The 19,838-nt window shown below is 41.9% G+C and overlaps 1 protein-coding gene across 10 annotated transcripts in view; it reads left to right on the top strand.

Annotated features, from left to right (window-relative positions):
• Positions 1–1,823: 1,823 nt before the first annotated feature.
• Positions 1,824–19,838, top strand: part of RAPGEF6 (Rap guanine nucleotide exchange factor 6) — a 244,713-nt gene continuing 226,698 nt past the window's right edge. For 9 of the 10 annotated variants that reach the window (XM_053300758.1, XM_053300756.1, XM_053300752.1 and 6 more), the window contains exon 1: positions 1,824–2,434. In XM_053300758.1, coding sequence (XP_053156733.1) covers positions 2,366–2,434 — 69 coding nt within the window. In that variant the 5' untranslated portion in view covers positions 1,824–2,365. Of the gene's footprint in view, positions 2,435–5,334; positions 5,368–19,838 lie in introns of all 10 variants that reach the window. The other variant, XM_053300757.1, reaches the window with a different exon arrangement.

Here is a 19,838-nt window from a genome sequence, read left to right as displayed (position 1 = left end):
TCCTACACCAGAAGATAATATGAGAGCTGAGGCAGGAACAGTACAATCCTTAATGCTTATGCTCAATCCTTATTTCTGTTTCTCTCCTGGTCTTTTGGTGATTTTCTGGTCATTTTCCAGGACTCTGGAAGTGTTCTCTCTAATTTTTCATCTGTGTGTGGAATGAGTTTTGTTCCAGGCAGCAGTATCAAGGCAGTATGCACTTCTACTACAATAACAACAAATATTTATATACCACTCTTCAGCCAAAGTTCTCAAAGCAGTTTACACAGAAAAATAAATACATTAAAGAGATAGTCCCCTGCCCCCAAAGGGCTAACAATCTAAAAAGAAACTTAAGGACAGCAGAAACAGCCACTGGAGGGATGCTGTTCCAGGGCTGGATAGGACCAGTTGCTCTCCCCCTGCTAAATATAAGAGAATCACTACTTTAAAAAGAGTCTCTTTGCTCAGTTAGCAGGGGCTAACATGTGCATTCAGAATGGGGCCTTCCTGATTCAACCTGAGCGGGATCTAAAATTAGCTGAGCAGACACTGAAACAACTTGTGTGCAACACTGCTCCAGAACCTAACCTCTACCCCCATTCCTATAAACTCAAGGTCTCATTATCCACAGTTTCATTATCTGCAATCATAGGCTAGAACAGAACCCCAAGAATAATGAGTTCCACCTGTATGTAACTAAAACAGGCCATGGTAACTTTTAAATTGAGCAATAATGCAAGGAGGATACTCTATACTTCAATGATAGCTATCATAAAATGGTAATGTAAGTGGATAGGAATTTTAAGGATGTGTGCCCCCTACATATATTTTAGGAGTAACTGAGGACATACAAGGATTATAAAATTTGCCAATAATCCCCAAGCAGTGGGCATTTTAATTGACATATGTAATGTCTCCAAGCATATATCAGGAGAAAATAAACCTTCAACAGCCAACTCTCATGATGAAAATAATGCTATTAATTTTAAAAAGAATGGGGAGAATTGAAAGGATCCCCCCCCCTCCACCAGAGCTTCTGGGTGGCCTGTTTTGTGATCTGCCAGAAACAGAACAGCAATATATAACTAGCTCTCTAAAGGTAGCAAAAAAAGTATAAAGATTAGAGATTACAGAACCCTTTTGCTTTCTTTTATGAACTGCTTTTGTAGCCCCACCAAAGAGAGATTAGAGATTTACATCAAATTGCTTTCTTTAACTGCTTTTTGTAAGAGTGTGTGTGTGGGTACAATGATACCCTTTTAATGAAGCGATTTTGCAGTCCCCACAGAAAAGCAAAAAGCTCATAGCACACTTGCCCCACCCTCGAATTTTCTTGGAAACATCGATTTTTGTAGCCCAAAGTAGGTGCAGAAGGTCCACATACAGGACCGCACAGCCAAATTTGCAGCCCTCCAAACAGGTTCGAAGGTAATGGTCCACCCACAGTACCCTTGGTCACCCCCCCCCGCAAAGGGTGTGTTTGTGTGTGTGTGCGGGGGGGGGGGGTAAGCACACGCAAGTCCTAGAGATCCCAGCTCCCCACTTGGATGAGCTGCTTTTTGCAGGTAAACGAAAGTCTAAGGAAGTCCACAAGCACCCAGTATTATCCTCAGATGAAATGCTTTTTATAACCCATCCGCAAAATAAACAAATAAATAAAGTTGGAGAGCTGAAGACCTTATCGTCTCTTCTATGAACTCCGCGTACCTAATGCAAAAGAAGAGCAGAATTGCGAGATCAAACAACGCTTCCCCCAGCCACACATAAATAAATTGCCCGCCCCGCCCCAGTTATAAATAGTTATGTGCACGTGGCTGCTGCAGACTCGTTCTCAAAGCCGCGAGACATCCGGGCTTTGAGCTGATGCTTTTCGTTCTCCCTTTTCTCTGCTCCTCGCGTCATCACGACAGCGCGGGAAGAAGACGCAGGAATTACGCGAACCCCGTGTGTGCGCGAGTGAGGAGTGAGCGAGAGAGCGGGGGGGGGGGCGAGGAGGAGCAAAGCGGGGCAGAGCGGGCGGCGACTGGCGGCCTGGAAGACCGGATGGGGCTGTGCTGTAGCGCGGGGTAAAGTTTCGTAATTTTAAGCGAGATGAAGCTCGCGGAACGGGCTAAGAAGAGAGAAAATGTACCCAAGGAGTGAGCTTTTCGTAAAACCGTTCCTTTTGTCGGGTTGCCAGTTGTTTGGGGTTGCCGGAAAACAATTAAAAGAGAGTAAAGGGGGAAGAAGATCTTCGGATCGGCATCGTAATTCGGGTTTGGCTGGTCTTAAAGGAATCCACAAGCTGAAACCAAACTTACTGTGAACTACAATAGACTCTTGCGGCCCATGAAGTAACTATCTCGGAGGAACTCTGTAACTGGAGAACAAGAGCAATAGGATGACATCTCTTGTGGATCCCAGGATTAAACAAGCATTGCGGAAAAAACCATCAGAAAGAACTCAAGAGGTATCTAAACTTATAAAGTTATTTGCTGTTTCTTTGCTTAAATAATCGTGGTTCGTGCAAAGACTCTTTTTACATTGTTGTTACTTTTCTGTAGATTATTTCCATGCATGGAATTTGTGAATACAGTATTGAGCATGACAAAGCACACGTCTGTTTTGCTTGGTGCATACGCTGCTGAAAACCGTGTTGATGGCAGGATCGTGACTCTTGCGTGTATGGGCTGAAATACGTCTCTACACGTGCACTCCTGCCATGTGATAGTGTGCACACTTTTTCCAACCTATAAATGCTATTTGTGTAGAAAATAGTTCTGTGTGAATCATCCATACTAATTCAGCACAACTGAATCGTAAAGAGTGTGGTCCCTTCTTTAAAAATGAAGACCTTTCAAGTTCAGTGGCCTCCAGTGAATATTCCAGACGTAAGACACTTAATATCAAAATCTCCTACATCCAGAGAGAGAATATCATAATGTATATGGGCAGATGTGTGTTATTAAAAGTTGAATGATGCTTATTTTACATCTGAAGGATAGTTGTGGCAGAACTATTTGAACAAAGGATGCTCCTACTTTAAAATATTTAGTATCCCAATATAAAATAGACTTGCAAACTTTGTACTTGTGTTAAACAGACTAACCCTGAGCATGTTTACTTGGAAGTAAGACTCACTGAATCCAATGGGGCATGCTCCCAAATGAGGATTGTACCTTAACTCTCTTAAAACAGTGGTTAGAGTTAAAGGTGCCAGTAACTAGCAATACTTTGGAATTAGTGTAAATAATATAAGGCTATTGTTAACAGGTTTTGTACACTGTTCTCTGCCTGAGAATGTTTTTGTTCTTGAAAGTTCTGAATAGAGTCTCTTGAATCGTATTGCTTTTTTACGCTGTGATTACTGTGGTAGAGAGAGAGGGGGAGCTGTACAGAAGATAGCCATGTTAAAGTTGACAGAGTATGAAACAAGGAAGCATCTGTTCTATAATACTTTGGTTAGCAAAGAATCTTGGAATAGCATGCTTTTAGAAATTATGTTGAAATAGACATTTTAAAAATAGCCATGGTTGATAACTCTGCATGATCTTGTGTTAACTTCTTACTATTTCCCCTCTTCTTACAGAAGAGATTTGACAAAACATCTTATATTTCCTATTTCCTTGAATTGTTTGAGTATTCGTAACTTGGATAAAGCATTGTGTGAGATCCTTCAATCAATCTTGGGACCCTAACGTGGCAACTTTTCTGGGAATTGTTAGGCAGTCATTCTGTGTGTTGAAGCTATCACACTTTGCAAAAGGGCAGTTTAGAGCAGAGAAGCTCCTGTGTTTCAGGTGCCAGCACATAGATACTTCTTCATTTTTGGAGAGGGATGATGCTGAAGTCAACTTGAACAGGAGACTATGTTGAAAGATGGGTTAGCCGCTAGCCAGTCATTGTGGTGCAGAATGATTATTTTATGCATTTAAGTAATGGGTGGAACTCAAAATTCAAGATTAACCATTCTTCAGCTCTTTTCTCTCCATAGTCTTCATTGATTTGAGAGCAGTTTCAGCCTTAATAATCCACTTGCTTTTTTTTTTAAACAAAGAAAGCAAGCCATGTACTGACAATGGCTGTTAATACCAAAGTAAAGTTCCTTCTGCAGCTTCCCTTCAAATTCACTTCAGCTTAGCAATAATGACAATGGGTTCACCAACTTTCTGTGAAAATAAAAATGTTCTCTACTTGAACTTATTTGAATAGTAGTGTCTCAGATAATTTGTCTCTTGTAGAGCTTTCTTGTAACGAATGCAAATGAATACTGTTGATGGTGAATATCAAATCAGAAGCTAAAACCTGAAAGAGAGAAAACCGATGCTGACTACGTATTGTCTTTTATCTGCTCCTGAGCTGAGGCCAATATAATCCTTCAGTTTGGTTGAGTGACTAGTAGTGTTTGCCTACAAGCCTGTGCATCTGTGGTGACACTATTCCCAACTGGTAATAGAAACTTTGGAGAAATGCTGTTGGTTCTTTGAATGAACTCTGCTAGTCTGCAACCACTGTAACTTGCTGTATGCAGTTGGCTCAATGTTTCTTTGGCCATCTCTTGTTCTCAGTGGAGGCAGATGTAACTAATGTGTCACAAGGGCAAATGATGAGGCTGTTGCTGGGCTTAGAATATGCAATTTATTTCCATTTATGGGTTCATTTATATGAAACTACATATAAGAGTACTACAATACTCTATTCCAAATATGCATCTCTGTCGGCAATTTTGGTGTAATATGTCAAGTTTCCTCATGTTTTGCTTGCTGTTATGCTATATCTTAAGTAGACAGGTGATGGCACAGCAGGTTTTAGAAACTGGCTCATCCATATGCAATTTATTCATTCTAGCGTGCACAGTACAACATCCACTTCTTAAATTGAAAATGTGCTGTTAATAGAGATGTAAAATGTTTTGGAGGTGTTTATAATGTGGTACTGTATTCTGAAAAATTGAAATTTTGGGGGAAACCAACATTTCAAATGCTTTAAATTGAGCTTAGGTTTGGGAAAACAAATTATAAAGTGGTAATGTTTGGTATAAAACTTAATTATAATTATACCTAGCATAGAGATGGAATTGCAAGCTGTTCCTTTAATTTTTGCAAATTGTAATAAATGAAAATTTTTGTTGCCATTGGGCCTGTTTGGGCAATACAGTGCTTCACTGAATGGCCTACTAAGGCTGTGAGTGCATATGTCCTTCCCCTGCTGGCTCCTGGAACATTGGGGTGCCTTCCCCTAGTTGCATAGGGTGGAGTGGTTCATGCAAACTGTACCTTTACAGGTATTACTGTAGCGATTACTGTATTTTCATGCATATATCCTGTGGGGTATGAATTTCTTTCTTTCTTTCTTTCTGCTTACCATGAGGTGGTGGTGGTGCAGGGACCTTAAAGGTTACAGGTAATTCGAATATTTTTACATACATGCACTGTTAAATATTTTGACATACAAGCCCAGCTGAATTGTGCCAAAAGCATATCTAGTTCAGTATCCTGTTTCACACAGTGGCCAACAAGTTGCATCTGGGAGCAGGAACATAGGAAGCTGCTGCATACTGAGTCAAACCCTTGGTTTGTCTAGTTGGGTATTGTCTACACAGATTGTCAGCAGCTTCTTCAAGGTTCTTCAGGCAGGAATCTCTCTCAGACCTACCTTGGAGAAGCCAGAGAGGGAACTTGAAACCTCTTGCTCTTCCCAGAGGGAAAGAGCTCTTCCCAGGAAACCTCCATCCCCTTAGGGGAATATCTTACAGTGCTCACGTGTAAGATATCCCCCCTTACATGTGAAGACACATTCTTTCTGCTGTTCTTTTATTTTATTGCTTCCTTGCAACTGGTATTCAGAGACACATAGGTAGCATAAGCAGGGATGGGGAACCTTGGCACTCCAGCTGTTTTTGGACTACAACTCCCATAATCCCCAGCCACAGAGGCCAATAGCTAGGGATTATGGGAATTGTAGGCCAACATCTGCAGGAGTGCCAAGGTTCCCCATCCCTGGCATATAGTGTTCATAACTAGTGGCCACTGATAGACTGGTCCTCTGTGAGTTTGTCTAATCCCTTTTTAAAGCCATCTAGACTAGTGGCAATGAATTCCATAAGCTGACGATGGACTTTGTGAATTACTTCTGTTTGCCTGACTTAAATTTCCTACCCGACAGTTTCATTGGATGACCCCTGGTTTTTGTATTGTATTTTCTGCTGCAAACTGAGCAAAGAGGCACTTCTTTAAAGTGGTGATCCTCTTTATTGAGCAGGGGGAGAGCAATTGGCCCTATCCAGCCCCAGCACAGCATCCCTACAGTGGCTGTTGCTGGTGTCTGTCTTCTTTTTCTTTTTAGATTGTGATCCCTTTGGAGACAGGGATCCATCTTATTTATTTTTATTTCTCTATGTAAAACACTTTGGGAACTTTTGTTGAAAAGCAGCATATAAATATTTGTTGTTGAGAGGGGTAAAAACACTTTCCCCTCTGACTGGTTCCATGACCAATTGTTCTTTGTAGGGCCATAGGATGCTACTTCATACTGAGTCAGATCATTGGTCCTTCTAGCTCAGTATTATCTACTTGGACAATGGTTCTCCATGGGTCCAGGCAAAAGTCTTTCCCAACCCTTCCTGGAGATGCTAGGGATTGAACTTGGGTCCTTGTGCATGCAAAGCAGATAATCTACCACTGGCTCCCCCCCCCCAAAGTCCTCTAGAGCAGGGATTCTCAACGTTGGGTCCCCAGATGTTAGTGGACTTCAACTCCCATAATCCCCAGCCCCAGTGGCCTTTGGGGATTATGGGAGTTGAAGTCCAGTAACATCTGGGGACCCAATGTTGAGAATCCCTGCTCTAGAGTATCTAGAAATTTGGTCTATTTTTCATGACCTGATCACAAACTTACCCAGTCTGTGTGAGTATGATTCAAGTTGTCCATTTCTACAACGCTTAGAAGCCACCTCGATTTTTTTCCTAAATCAAGGTCGTCCTCTGCATTTTGAGCTGGAGGGCTGTAGTTATAAATTGTGTTTAATAAGCGCCCCATAATAAATGTATTTTAAGGGTAGAGCTTGTATATCTGCTCACAGTGCTTCTGCAGAGGAGTCTGGTCCTCCTAGGTTTTCTAGTCTCCCCCCCCCCCCCGATCTATATCCTTTTTGAGATGCAGAGTGACACCACTTGCAATGCGTTTCTCTGTGTCCTTTCTGTACAGCTTATTATCGAGGAATAACCAAATCCCACTTTCCATTCCACTGTTTCTGCTATGCCCGCTATATCTCTGTTTTCATCTGCAACCAAGTATGTCAGCTTCCCCATCTTGCTTCAGAGGCTTCTGGTATTTGCCTATGAACATGTATACGTTGGGTCTCTTTCCAGATGGATCTGATGATGGTTGTCCTATCCTATTGTATATTTTCAAATTCTCGCCTATTCTCTTCTGGATGATCTAGAGCACTTACACTCTTCCTTTGCACACTCCCTTAGGGATGATTTTTGTGTGAATTGGATGATATTTGGCTTCTGTTCAGGGTCAGTTTAAAAGTTGTTCTGAGATCTGGATACTGGGGGTATCCAGCTCAGTTCAAGTAGAGCCCATCTCTATAATACAGGCTGCATTTAACCAAAATGTTGCCAAGTGAAAGTGTTGCCTAGTCTTGACAGCACACACTGAGACCCCTCAGCTCCATCTGTCTAGCTGACCCAGAAAACACTACCTTGTAGGTTCTGGTAATCAATCTCCTACCTAGCAACCCTGACTATATTTCCCATTGTAATTGTGCTGACATGCACAGTGACCACTGACTCCTCTCCAGTTACCAGCCTGTCTAGATGACGTGAATCTGCAAATTTCTCTTACAAGCCAAGTATGAAAGGAACATCATGAGGTCTACACATCTATCACAAGTCAATCCTCTGTTTCTAATGATCAAGTTGCCTGCTGTTAGGAGCATCCTCCTAGAGGACTATACTTGGCATGATTTTCTTCCTCTCCCATTTTTGATCCACAGAAGGTGGAGAATGCTATAAACTCACTCCTTTCTCCTTTGCTTTTCTGTTGTTCCCTGTCATCCCCCACCCACCAGAATTCACTTATCTACCTGTTAACTTCCTAGTCCTAATTTAGAGCAGTGAAGGCTTGAATACCATTAAGAAAACGCCTGGAGTCAGGTTAACTCCACTTTGAGCTCATTGTCTTTCAGCTGTTTGCCCTTTTCAGAACTATAGGTGGTAAGGTGATGCTCCAAGGTTCATTGTTGACTGTGCCAGCTAATGCTGTCCTGACCAGGGATGATGAGCACTCTTTTACATACATGCCTGGTAAATCTTGACTTTGTAATGTATCATTGCTGCTTGATTAGATTCCTCCTGTTTGCAGTTGCAATTGTCAGTTGGTTATTGCTCGTGCTTGTCATTGTGTCTGTTGTTGCAATGCATTCATTGAAGCATTGCCTCTTTACTCCTGGTAACACATGGTCTTTGTAAAGAATGAATACAGTTGTTGGACACCGGGGTTGGCAGGTGTGTAGCGACTCACCCGGTGACCCACGGCACAAACTGGATGGCAGAACTGAAGTTGTGGTGCTAGGCTGGTCAGAGGTGAAAAGTTCAGGCAAGGTTCAGACTAAGAGTAAATCCTGCTGTAGCCCTGCAGGGTTTCCAAGAAAGGCAACGCTAGCTATCGGCTAGGCAGCTTGACCAGGCAGAGTGTGAGCGGTTTCCAGCACTGGCTGATTCTCAGGAAATGGTTTGTAAAGTCTGGGAAGGGCAATGCCCTTTCCCTCCTGTTGCAACAAACTCAGCCCTGCTCCTGAGTAATCCTTCCCTTGCTGTTTGTTCTTATTCACTAGTTGCCCTATTGCTATAGTCTCCTGGTAGCAAGTTGGGCACTTCATTGTTGTTTCTGCAGGGCCTCTGTTGGCTCTGCGGGATGGTGAACTTGGGGAAGGCCCTCGGGGCTGGATGTAGGGGGCTTCAGTTCCTGTGGGTTCTGTGGAGCTGGCCACCACATGCCTGACAGGGCTCCCTGGGGTGGGACCTGAGCCTGGCTCTGGCTCTCAGACGTCTCCTGTATCGGGTCTGGTGGTAGCCCCCCTCCTGGAAGTTCTAGGGATCCTTGGGATCACTGTTCCCTCTAACAGGGATTCCCAGGTCTTGTTCACTACAACTCCCAGCAACCCCAGCTTTAGTGGCCTTTGGCTGGGGATTCTGGGAGTTGTCAACAACATCTAGGAATTCCTGTGAGAGGGAACACTGTTTGAGGTGGATGTTGTCAGTTGCTTCCTGGGGTCCAGCAGGGTGTGGAACTGTGGTTTCTGCAGAAGCTGGAATGAACTCCACAGGTTCCCCGTCCATTGCTTATCATTGGATGACCAAGCTGTGGTATCCGAGTGGTCATTGTCGGGTCTTGACAACAGTATACTTCTGGAATCTACCCCCCCTCCCGCCCCCATGTCTCAGTTTGAAGGATTCAAAGTATGAATTGGTTTTTAAAAATAGGACATGACAAGGCATTTGAAGCAAAAGTTTAACTTTTTAGGTTCTTGAATAATTGTGTTCTAGTTATATGAATTGATAACAGCTCTAACACAGGACTTGACAAATTCCAGATGCCAGGGAGTCATGGAACCTAGAAATTTAACTGTCATGCCCCGACTAGGACTTTCAGAGGTAGAATTATTTAATATGTCTATGTTCTTCATTGCAAGGCTTGGGAGTCAGTAGCAGGAATCACAGTGCGGAGGCGGCCATTCCATTTTTCAGTGCTGGTGAGGCCCCCTTAAGAGAATGTTCCCTCATGTTGAGAATGAGAAACATGGTGTTTCTCAAGCCCCCAACACCATCTTGGAAGGTTCAGAGGGAGTGCTCGGAAGTGTAGTTCTTCCCCTAACTCTACAGGGAAAGTGCTGCGAAAGACTACACTTCTGAGTGTTAGTGTGCACCTTCCAAGATGGTGCTGGGGCTCAACAGGGCTCTGTTTCTCTTAAGGTGTCTCGCTAACACTGAATGAAACACAGCACTGCACAGAGGTTAAGGTGGTGTGCAATGGTGCTCACACTGAAAGCTTGTTTCCAAAGTGGCTCCTGCTTGAAAAATAGTGAAGATGACTGGTGGACAAGACTTATTTGCACATCACATTTCACATGTCTTTCTCCAAATTGAGATTGTTTTTGTTCCTGATAGATGAAATACCTCCCTATTGGTATTCGTAAGTTCATCTTGCTTCAACCTAGGCCAGAAGCTGCTATGATTATTTAGTCTACTCTGGGGGTTTAATATACTGAACTTAAAAATTGAGTTTTAAAATCTTGGTGGCACGGACTCTCTTACAAATTCTCTAAGACCAAGTTGTTCTCCTGGAAGCCTTCCATTGTTTAATTGTGTAAGATGCAAACCTCATACGTAATCTTCTCTTGTTTAAACAGATAGCATATTTCATGTATGCATGTTTAAATTATCTCCAGAACAATATTTAGCTATGAACAGAACACTGGACTGGCTTTTGAACTGCTCTGTGGTAGAGCATCTGCTTTGCATGCAGAGGGTCCCAGGTTAAGTTCTGGCATCTGCAGGTAGGCCTGGCAAAGACTCCTGTCTGAAGCCCTGCTGGCAGTCATTATTTTGCTAGATGGACCAATGCTCTGATTCAGTATAAGGCAGCTTCCTATGTACCTAATGGTAACCCAGTTAATAAATTACTGAAGTGATTCCTACCATAATCTCAGCAAATCATTGCTGTCTAAAAGTCCTGGTTTGTAACCTGAGGACAGTTTTGCAAAATCTTGTGAAATCTAATTTATAATGTGCATTGGCTGAGATTATTTGAAATTTCACTTGCATCTGTGTGTATTGGTAATTAGAAAGCAAGTCTAAGGGTGGAGAACTTCTGCGCTATGTTTACTTTATCTCAGCTTATTGAAGTGGTGCACAGTTGATAGAATTGTCAGTATTGTATTGTGCAAAACATTAATACAGTGTTTGCAAGAGAAGTAGGAACAGTGGGGTCAGGAAGAGACCTTAAATTCTGTAGCCTCCTTTTTGGTACCTTTTCTACAGTGTGCAGGGCAGGATAGACTAAAGCCTAGCTTCAGAGGAGAGCCCTCCCCCACTCATGGAACAAACTGTACAAAGATCCCTTACAAGTCATGGTCCTCTTACATAGCAGGGAGAGAGCAACTGTTCCTGTTGTTGTTTCCAGAATAATGTGCTTTTCAGTGGCTATAACAGAGGGGTGTGTGCTAAAATGTTTGGGAGCCCTTTTAACTTCTTGTTGAAAAGTGATACATTATTTAAATAAAAGTCAGTATATGTGATCATCTACTTATTGATTTGAGGAAAAGCCACAGCCTTGAGTCCTACACAAACTTGGCCTCTATTGCAATTATTTTCATTAATTTTTGTCATAGCATCCCCTTCACGCTTGTTTGCAAGCTTTATAATACTTAATTGAAGTAAAGCATATTTTAAAAGTAGTACATAGGTTGGTATTGGGGTCTGCTATGATGAAAATTAAACTAAGACTAAGAGTGTTAGTTAATTAATGTATGCGGATATAGTGCGAACTTTAGAGGCTTTTCCCTACAATGGCTAATGTTTCTTGAGGGTATAGTAGGGCAGAAGTGTCTTGATAACCCATCCTTTTCTTCCCAGTGGGCACTCTTTTCTTCAATGCTGTGGAATTGGGTTTTTTAAAATTTCTTGAAAAGATCTGGTAAGCTAACAGAATGTAGTAGTCTTATTTTGCATTTGAAGAAGAAACCAACTTGATTGATTTTTTTTTTACTAGTTGCTGCTTTTAAAGAGAATATAGACGGAGGGATTGCATATGTAGACTTCTTTTATTTTGGGGCACAATCAGTTAAGGGTGATGGCTGGTATTGCATAAAAGCAAAGCTTGGAATATAGTAGTATCCTGGTTTTTGAAATGCTTCCTCTAATTATTGTTGTGTTCTGTTAAAATATCTCTGTTGGATTACGCTTTCTTCTTTGAAGGATTAAATGCTTTTTTCTTTCTGTTTTTTAGATTGTAGTAGAAGAATAGTCATGGAGTAGTTCAAGCTGTAGCTTTTATTCTGCTTATGCCATTATTATAATTCCCCTTTAATGCACAATTGTGTACCATTCACCCAGATTCCCTAGTGATGGACACTGTAAAAAAGGCTGTAATAAAATTCTTGCTGACAGTATAACAAAGGATCTGTTGTGCTGTTGCACAGCTGAGCCAAACAGAGGAAAACATCTGCTTCTTGTTTCCAGAAATAACTGGTATTTTGAAGCAGAGGTTTTTTCTTTCTTTCGTGCTTCCAGTAACTTCCATGCTTAAATGTTTCAGGTGCAACAAGGGGTTATTTTCGCTAGCATTTCCCCTCCCTGGCACATATGATTAAACCACTTCTAAATTTCCCATTTCCTTATTGAGTGCAATGTATCTGAATACATTATCTTGATAAATAGTTAGACACTTTCAAATAAAAGTGTCCAACATAATATATTGAATTGAATTTTGACTTGTCTTTAGTATAAACCTAAAGCTTTTCTAAATGCTCAGGTAATGACGTATATTATCACTTGTATCCTGTTTTGCTTGGGCTAAATCCTGTCTTGCTGCTGCTTCCCCTTTTAGATGTCATGAACAGTTGATTGCCAAACTGAACCAGTGAGTCAGGATGTCCTGAATTGTAGGGCACATCCCTTGGAAGAATTTCCTTTGCACTGCCACAGAAGGAATGTTTTTATTTTTCTACTTGGCTGGAGACCTCTTTCTTTTTCTACAGCACCATTTCATTGTGTGTGGAGTAAGCATAAAACAGTGGAGATATTCTGGAAGCAGAACCTGACATGCCTTTTGAAGCTGTGGTGCAGAATTGAGGCCAGTTCTCAACATGTCTCATGTAAAACATGTTTGTACACTTCAGTAGCTCTGTTGAACCTACAGTTTCGGCATGCCTGCTTCTCATGTGGCTTTCCTTGTTTCTCGTGCCATATGTTGTGCAAAGGAGAGTATGAAGTTCATGGTTCTCTGATTCCCCACTCCTGTGAAAAGTTGTCATAACCTAGAGAATTAAAATGCACTCTCCTGTGATTTGAAAGTTAGGGATCAGAAGACTAGAGCCACTTAGCATTTATTTACAACTTAAAACAAACAGTTTAAGATGCATAGTTATGCAGCAGTAACTAATGAGGAGTGAGATGTTGACATGTCATTGTGTAGCTTAGTCATGAAATTATTATCATATTATTGGAATAATGTATCTTTTGCACACAGAGAGGAGTGCTAAATCTACATATATTACAATATATTGAATATGTATATTGTGTTCTCAACATTGTGCATTACTGCCTATAGCTAGAGCAATAGGTCCTTTGAATAGAGTGACCCGTGGTTTATGCCTTCAGTAAAATCTGATCTGGCAATGAGTGTTGGCCAGTGTTCTCTCTAACAGGGATTCCCGATAGGGATTCCAGATAAAGGTAAAGTGTGCTATCAAGTCGATTTCGACTCCTGGCACCCACAAAGCCCTGTGGTTTTCTTTGGTGGAATACAGAAGGGGTTTACCGTTGCCACTTCCTGCACAGTATGAGATGATGCCTTTCAGCATCTTCCTGTATTGCTGCTGCCCAATATAGTAGTAGCAGGGATTTGAACTGGCAACCTTCTGCTTGTTAGTTAAGCATTTCCCTACTACTATGCCCATAATCCCCATGCAAAAGCCATTGCAGCTGGGGATTCTGGGAGTTGTAGTCAACAACATCTGGGAATCCCTGTTAGAAGGAATACTGGTGCTGGCAGTTGTCTGTGAACATAATTCAGTCCTTAATTTGGAAGAATCTGGCAACTGGTGTAAATCCTAAAAAAAAAAATCTGTTTCCCCCTAAAATAAAGGTTAGATTTGAATGTCTGGCCCTAATGATTCTGGAAAAACGTGAAAACAATTAAGCAGTATTTGACAAAGTTTGCAATGTGTAAGGGTAAGACTTGGCTCTTACAGGACCTTGCTTTAACCCTGTCATTTCTCCATAATCATCACATATAGATTTGCAGCCATTTCCTCCTTGACCTGTGTCGGTAGCACTACTTGTGGTGTTGGTTCACCCAGAAAAACGGAGGTCTTCTGAGTACTGCTATGTTTTGCCCTAATCCTGCCTACCCAAACTGGTGGGCCCAGCCAACCCCTTCAGAGATGGTTGTGTTGAGACTTCTGTAGCATAACAGCAGTTCTTGACTAACCTTGAGCTGGGTCTCACAGTCAGTGAGACCCAGTTTGGGAAGGGAAGTGGGAAGAGCGGGCTAAGCCCGCTCTCCCTGCAGACGAGCAGGGCAGGAGCCCTGGGCAGCCAGATTGGCTGTCCACACGACTGCCGGCTCTGTGACAGAGCTGGTGGGGGCTGGGAAGTTTGGGGGCCGCGCAGCCCCCGGAAGCTCCAGTATGCCCTGCGTGAGCGTGCAGGGCATACTGGGAAGACCCCTGAGCTGGGAGGCTGCTTTTCAGCCTCCCGTTGGGGGTCTACTCGTGAGACCTCTGATTTTTAAAACCGGGTTTGCGGAGTGCTCGCTCCTCAAACCCGGTTTAAGGGGAGGGTTACTTTGGTGGGTTAACTGCCGGGAGGCAACCAGGCTTCCCTGCGAGCCCAGTGGCTCCCATGATCGGCTGAAATTGGGCTAGGCTCCCCTAGGGAATAGCCTCCTTGTCTGTAACACTGTGATTTCTGAATTTCAGTAAGATTGGTATGCCATGTGGAAAGAGGCCAATGTTCCTTCAGCCCATGGAGCAATGCAGGTGTGAGAAGGAGCTTCTCTCTTCTAGAGCTTCTGATGTTACTGGTGCAGTGCTGGAGGGATACATGCTGCAGCAGCTCCCATGCCCCTGAAAGAGTGTTGGAAGAAGCTCTGGTGTTCTTCTATTTTAGTAATCTGAAATAGCTTTGAATGAGTCTCTTCTGTTTAATGTTTATGTCAGCAACATTAACCATTCCATTAACTGCCTATATTTAAAATCTCTGCTATTTTATGAGAGTAAGACTTGAAATTTTCTAATCTGAATTATCTCAAAGTTTATAATACATCCTGTCTGTATAGTTTAATACCGTATTCACCTGAATCCACGACAAGGTTTTTCCCCAAAGTTTTTTGATTTTAGAGATTGAGGAATGGTCTTACATTCAGAGTTGTTTGCCTAATTCGCTCCAAGCTCTCTCCCTTGCAAAAGAGCAGCAGCACAACCAAACTCTGCTGAGCCCTGGAGCTTTACAAACAATGAGAAGGCCCCGTGGGCTTGCATGTGTGCGCACACACACTCTCTTTTTCTCTTCCACTCCCCCTTGTCCACCTGCCTTTCTCTTCCTTCCCAGCCTGTCTTTGCATGCTGCAGCACCTTTTCCATTACTTCCTTTTTCCTTTCTCCTTTTGGGGCAAGTGTGACTTGAAACTTGCTCGGATCTTGGCTGCATGAGGAGGGAGGCAGTGCTTTAAAGCGACAGCAGAACTTCCAGCGTGAGCTTTGTGTGTGCATGTGTTCAGGGTCATGTGGGCCCGTGTCTGGCTCACTGTCATCTTGGCGAGGTGGAGCAGCAAGTGGAGCAGCAGCAGCCCCGGAGAAGGGTGAGGGACGTCTCAAGCCAGCAAGAGCTGGGCTCCAAACAAAACAAAAAAGCAAGCAGTGGCTGATAATATGCCCACTAGGGCAGGCTTTGCCAAAGGCCAGGTGGGGAATGAGGATGGTGACAGTGGATGGAGAGTCGGATATTGCCCTGGTGCACGTGTGCTTGGGTTTTTTTGTTTGTTTGGAGGTGGTTTGTGGGGGGCTGGGAAAGGCAGGCTGTGACTAAAATTGCAGCACCTGGCAGGGGGATGAGGCTTTGCTGGGAGTTAAGTTGGGAGCACTAGGTGTGAGAAAGTTAGCTGTTGCGTTGCTACACACAGAGTGGCAATGTGAGTACCTCTGGCACTCATTTGACAATCCGATCTGAAAAATTATGTGAACCCCTGGGTATAATCTGTATTTGGGAATCTGGGTATAATCTTTTGTTGCTTGTTTTTATTTTTTTGTAAACCACCCAGAGAACGTGCGTTTTGGGAGGTATAGAAATGTTGAATGAATGAATGAATAGAATTTAATCTGAATTTTAAAGGGGGTTGTCTTAAATTCAGAGTCATCTTCGATTCGGCTAATTACGGTATGAGCTCTTCCCTTGTTGGATTGCTATAACTTCTTACATAGGAATTAACAGGATTTTAAAAAGCAAATTGTTTTTTTGTTCAATCTTAGCAGAGTGACAAGCCTAAAATTAATGTGCATCATAGGTATGACCAGTACTTTTGATAGTACTTTGAGTACTATCAAAAGAACATTTTCAATGTTTGGAGCGCCTTCAAGGTTAATTTTAAACAAAACTTTCAGTTACAGTATTCTCTAGCTGTAAGTCAACCTCAATGGATATTCCTCTACTTAAAAAACAAACCAACCCAAAATCCAGGAAAACTGATTCTAGTTCTCTCAGCAACATGTTCCATTGCTCACTGTTCTTATAGTTCTAACAAGTTGTTCTAGTAAGAACTAAGCTGTCTACTTTCCTTTCACTCTCGCTAAAACTGGACTAAATTTGGTCCAAATTGGTTAGGCAGTTTACAAGTTAGCCTACTTGCATTTCAAACATTTGAGACCACCATCTTGAATTGGGCTGGATGATGTCATCACAAACAATGTTGTTGAGGTGTCCCTTTGTGTCCCTACAACTGTACCCAATTTGGTTCAGATTGGTCCAGGTATTGTGAAGTTGATGGGACACACACACGGAATGCTGGATGATTTCATAAGCCTAAGAGGGGTTTACCATTGCCCATTGCCATCTCCCACACAGTATGAGACGATGCCTTTTAGCATCTTATATAGATATAGGGCTCTGTGGTCGCCAGGAGTCGACATTGACTCGACGATACAGTTTACATTTACTGGAAAGTAGGTTACAAAGCATTTCCTGATACCTATGCTTCAGTCTGCTTTGCTGTACTTTGCACCTATGGTTTATTGCCTCATAATTAGTGTCCTTGACAGACAGCTTTCCTTTCACCTTTTGATCACCATCTTGAACTCTTCCACCTCATGATTGCTTGAGTTGCTTTCATTTTCTACCAACTAGTTTTTGTTAGCATTGGGTCCAAAACAACTTTGTTTCCCAAACTGCTCTTGCTGTTTAAGAAATGCTGGATATTAAATGGTTAAATATTTTATGTACATATTCCTCAAGTATCTTTATTTTCCAATTCGTAGGTTTCAGAATTATATGAAACTATATCTTAAAAAGGAGAAACAGAAAGACCAAAAAAAGCATCTCACTTCAAAAGCAATTAAAGTCAGCAAGTAGCAACACATACAAGAATTTTGGCAGGATTCAGTGTTGTTTTTAATTGTCACAATGTACAATATCTTTAATTTTTGGCGCAGAAATTAGATAACATTTAAACATTAAAGAGAAATTATTGCATCATAGTCTGGTGTTGGAAGGAAGTGCTTATTTTTCTTAACACGTTGTTCTCTTGGCTTGGGGCACTTCTGATGCTACATTGCCTTATTTGGTTTTTAAAAGCACATTGGGAAGTGGTAGAAGATTATCACAAATACACAACTTAATGAGATGTATATATTTCAGATAACTGAGGTACTGTTTTGCTGTTTGCGTTATTTGTGACGCCATTCGGGCTCCTATATTCAAATAATATTTGTCAAGGCCCAACGTGTGATCACAGAGCCAGCGTGGTGTAGTGGTTAGAGTGCTGGACTTAGGACCGAGGAGACCCGAGTTCAAATCCCTGTTCAGCCATGATACTAGCTGGGTGACTCTGGGCCAGTCACTTTCTCTTGGCCTAACCTACTTCACAGGGTTGTTGTGAGGAGAAACTCAAGTATGTAGTACACTGCTCTTGGCTTCTTGGAGGAATTGCGGGATATAAATGTAATAACAACAACAACAACAACAATATTTTGTTTAGTATTTGTGAAAGTGGGGTCATGGCGATTACAAACAACAGAGGGGATAGTGAGTACCCTTGGAAAATGCCTCTTCTAATGCTAACCTGTCCAAGTGTCTCGCCATTGATTGTTAACTGTGTACTCCACATGCTCATTGCTTTTTTTTATAAATATCTGAATGTTTTTGCTGACAGCAGTTGTTTCTAAACATTTTAGTATCCATGTGTGAGGCAATGAATCGAAGGCTTTCTTGTAGTCAATCCATGCAACACTTAGATTGGTCTTTCTTCTCTTGCAATTTTTAAAAATCATTTTGTCAATCAGCAGCTGGTCTTTTGTGCCTCTGGTGTTTGGGCAATTTCCTTTCTGTTCAACTGGAAGCTGTTTGTTAGTTAATAAGTGTTGCATCACTTCATCTGCTATTATTCCAGTTAATAATTTGAACATGGTTGGCAGGCAGGTTATCGGTCTATAATTACTTGGAACTGCACCTTTTGCTGGGTCTTTCATGATGAGATGAGTTTTCCCAGTTGTTAGCCATTGTTCAATATCACCTCCTTGCAAAATGTGATTGAACTGTTTTGATAGTTGTTTATGAAGGCTTGCTAGGTGTTTAAGCCAAAAGCCATGCAGTTCATCGTCGCCTGGAGCAGTCCAATTTTTAGTTTTCTTTGCTCTTTCACTTATTAATTCTGGTGTTATTATTAGATCTTGCATTTGTTGGTTACATTTTTTGACCTCTTTCATCCAGCCTGCTTTTTTATTATAATCTATTGGATTGTCCCATAATTTCCCCCAGAATTGCACTGTTTCTTCTTTATTTGGTGTTTCTAGGTTTCTTGCAGTTTCTCTTTCTATGCTTTGGTAGAAAAGTCTCTGATTCGACTGGAATTGGAGATTCTGCCTGTGTTGTTTAATTCTGGCTTCGTATCTGCTAATCTTATTTGACACGGCTGTTATTTGCTGCTTTATTATTACCAGGACTTCTCTAATTTTCCTTGAATCTAGGTGGTATTTTTGGATCAGAAACTGTTTGGTGTATTAATTCTTCAGCTTCTTGTCTTTCATATCTTTCAATTTACTAGCATCTGATCTGAGCCTGGAGATTTTATTTTCTCATCTAATCTTACATTTAGGTGATGTACTGCTTTCTTTTTTTACAGGTCCACTGATGTTATATCCTAGCTCTTGTGTTATTGTTGCTGCACTGTACATTAGTTGGTTTGTTTCTTGTAAATTCTTGGTTGTTACTTCTGCAAGTGCAGCATTGACATCTTTTAATGCCTGAGCAAGTTGTTTTTTGGCAACTGTTCTTAGAGCTGGAAGTCGAACCCTGGTGGTTGTTTGGTTCATGTGCTCAGTTATTTTTTGCTTTAATTCTTGTTGCTTTTCTGTTAAAAGGCATTTGGGTTTTTGAGGTGAAGGCAAAGGGGAGGTTGCCTGGTTTTGATTTTGAAACAGTTCAGCAACAGTGGCATCCTCTATTTCCAGCACCTCCTCCACCTGTACCTGAGCAACTTCTTCAATTGGTGGTAATTCTTCTTCCATATCTTGAGCCTGTGTTGCTCTTTGCAGTTCTTTCAGCTCAACTCCTGTGAATACTTTATTTCTTATTATGAATCTTCTCTGGTCTGCTAGCCTTTGTTCTGTTATTTCTGTATCTGGATGCTTCTCTTTCCAAATTTGGTACATTCTTTTTAAATAACCTCTTCTAGTTGGACTAGACTTGTAATAGCAGATCATTATTTCCTTGTTGGCATTTTTCGTATATTTTTTCCGGTTAAGTGACGTTTCTTCCAGTAACCTTGCAGTCTCCAGCCCTGGTTGCTCAACTGAAGATCCTGAGTCCTGTTGCCCACTTGCCAACAGATGTCCAGGGACTCCAGCACCTGGCGCGGTCCTTGTTGACTTGGGTG

This window comes from Hemicordylus capensis, chromosome 2 (genome assembly GCF_027244095.1).
Source record: "Hemicordylus capensis ecotype Gifberg chromosome 2, rHemCap1.1.pri, whole genome shotgun sequence".
Lineage (NCBI taxonomy): Eukaryota > Metazoa > Chordata > Lepidosauria > Squamata > Cordylidae > Hemicordylus > Hemicordylus capensis.
The sequence above is the reverse complement of the archived record's forward strand: the minus strand, read 5'-3'. Positions and strand labels throughout refer to the sequence as shown.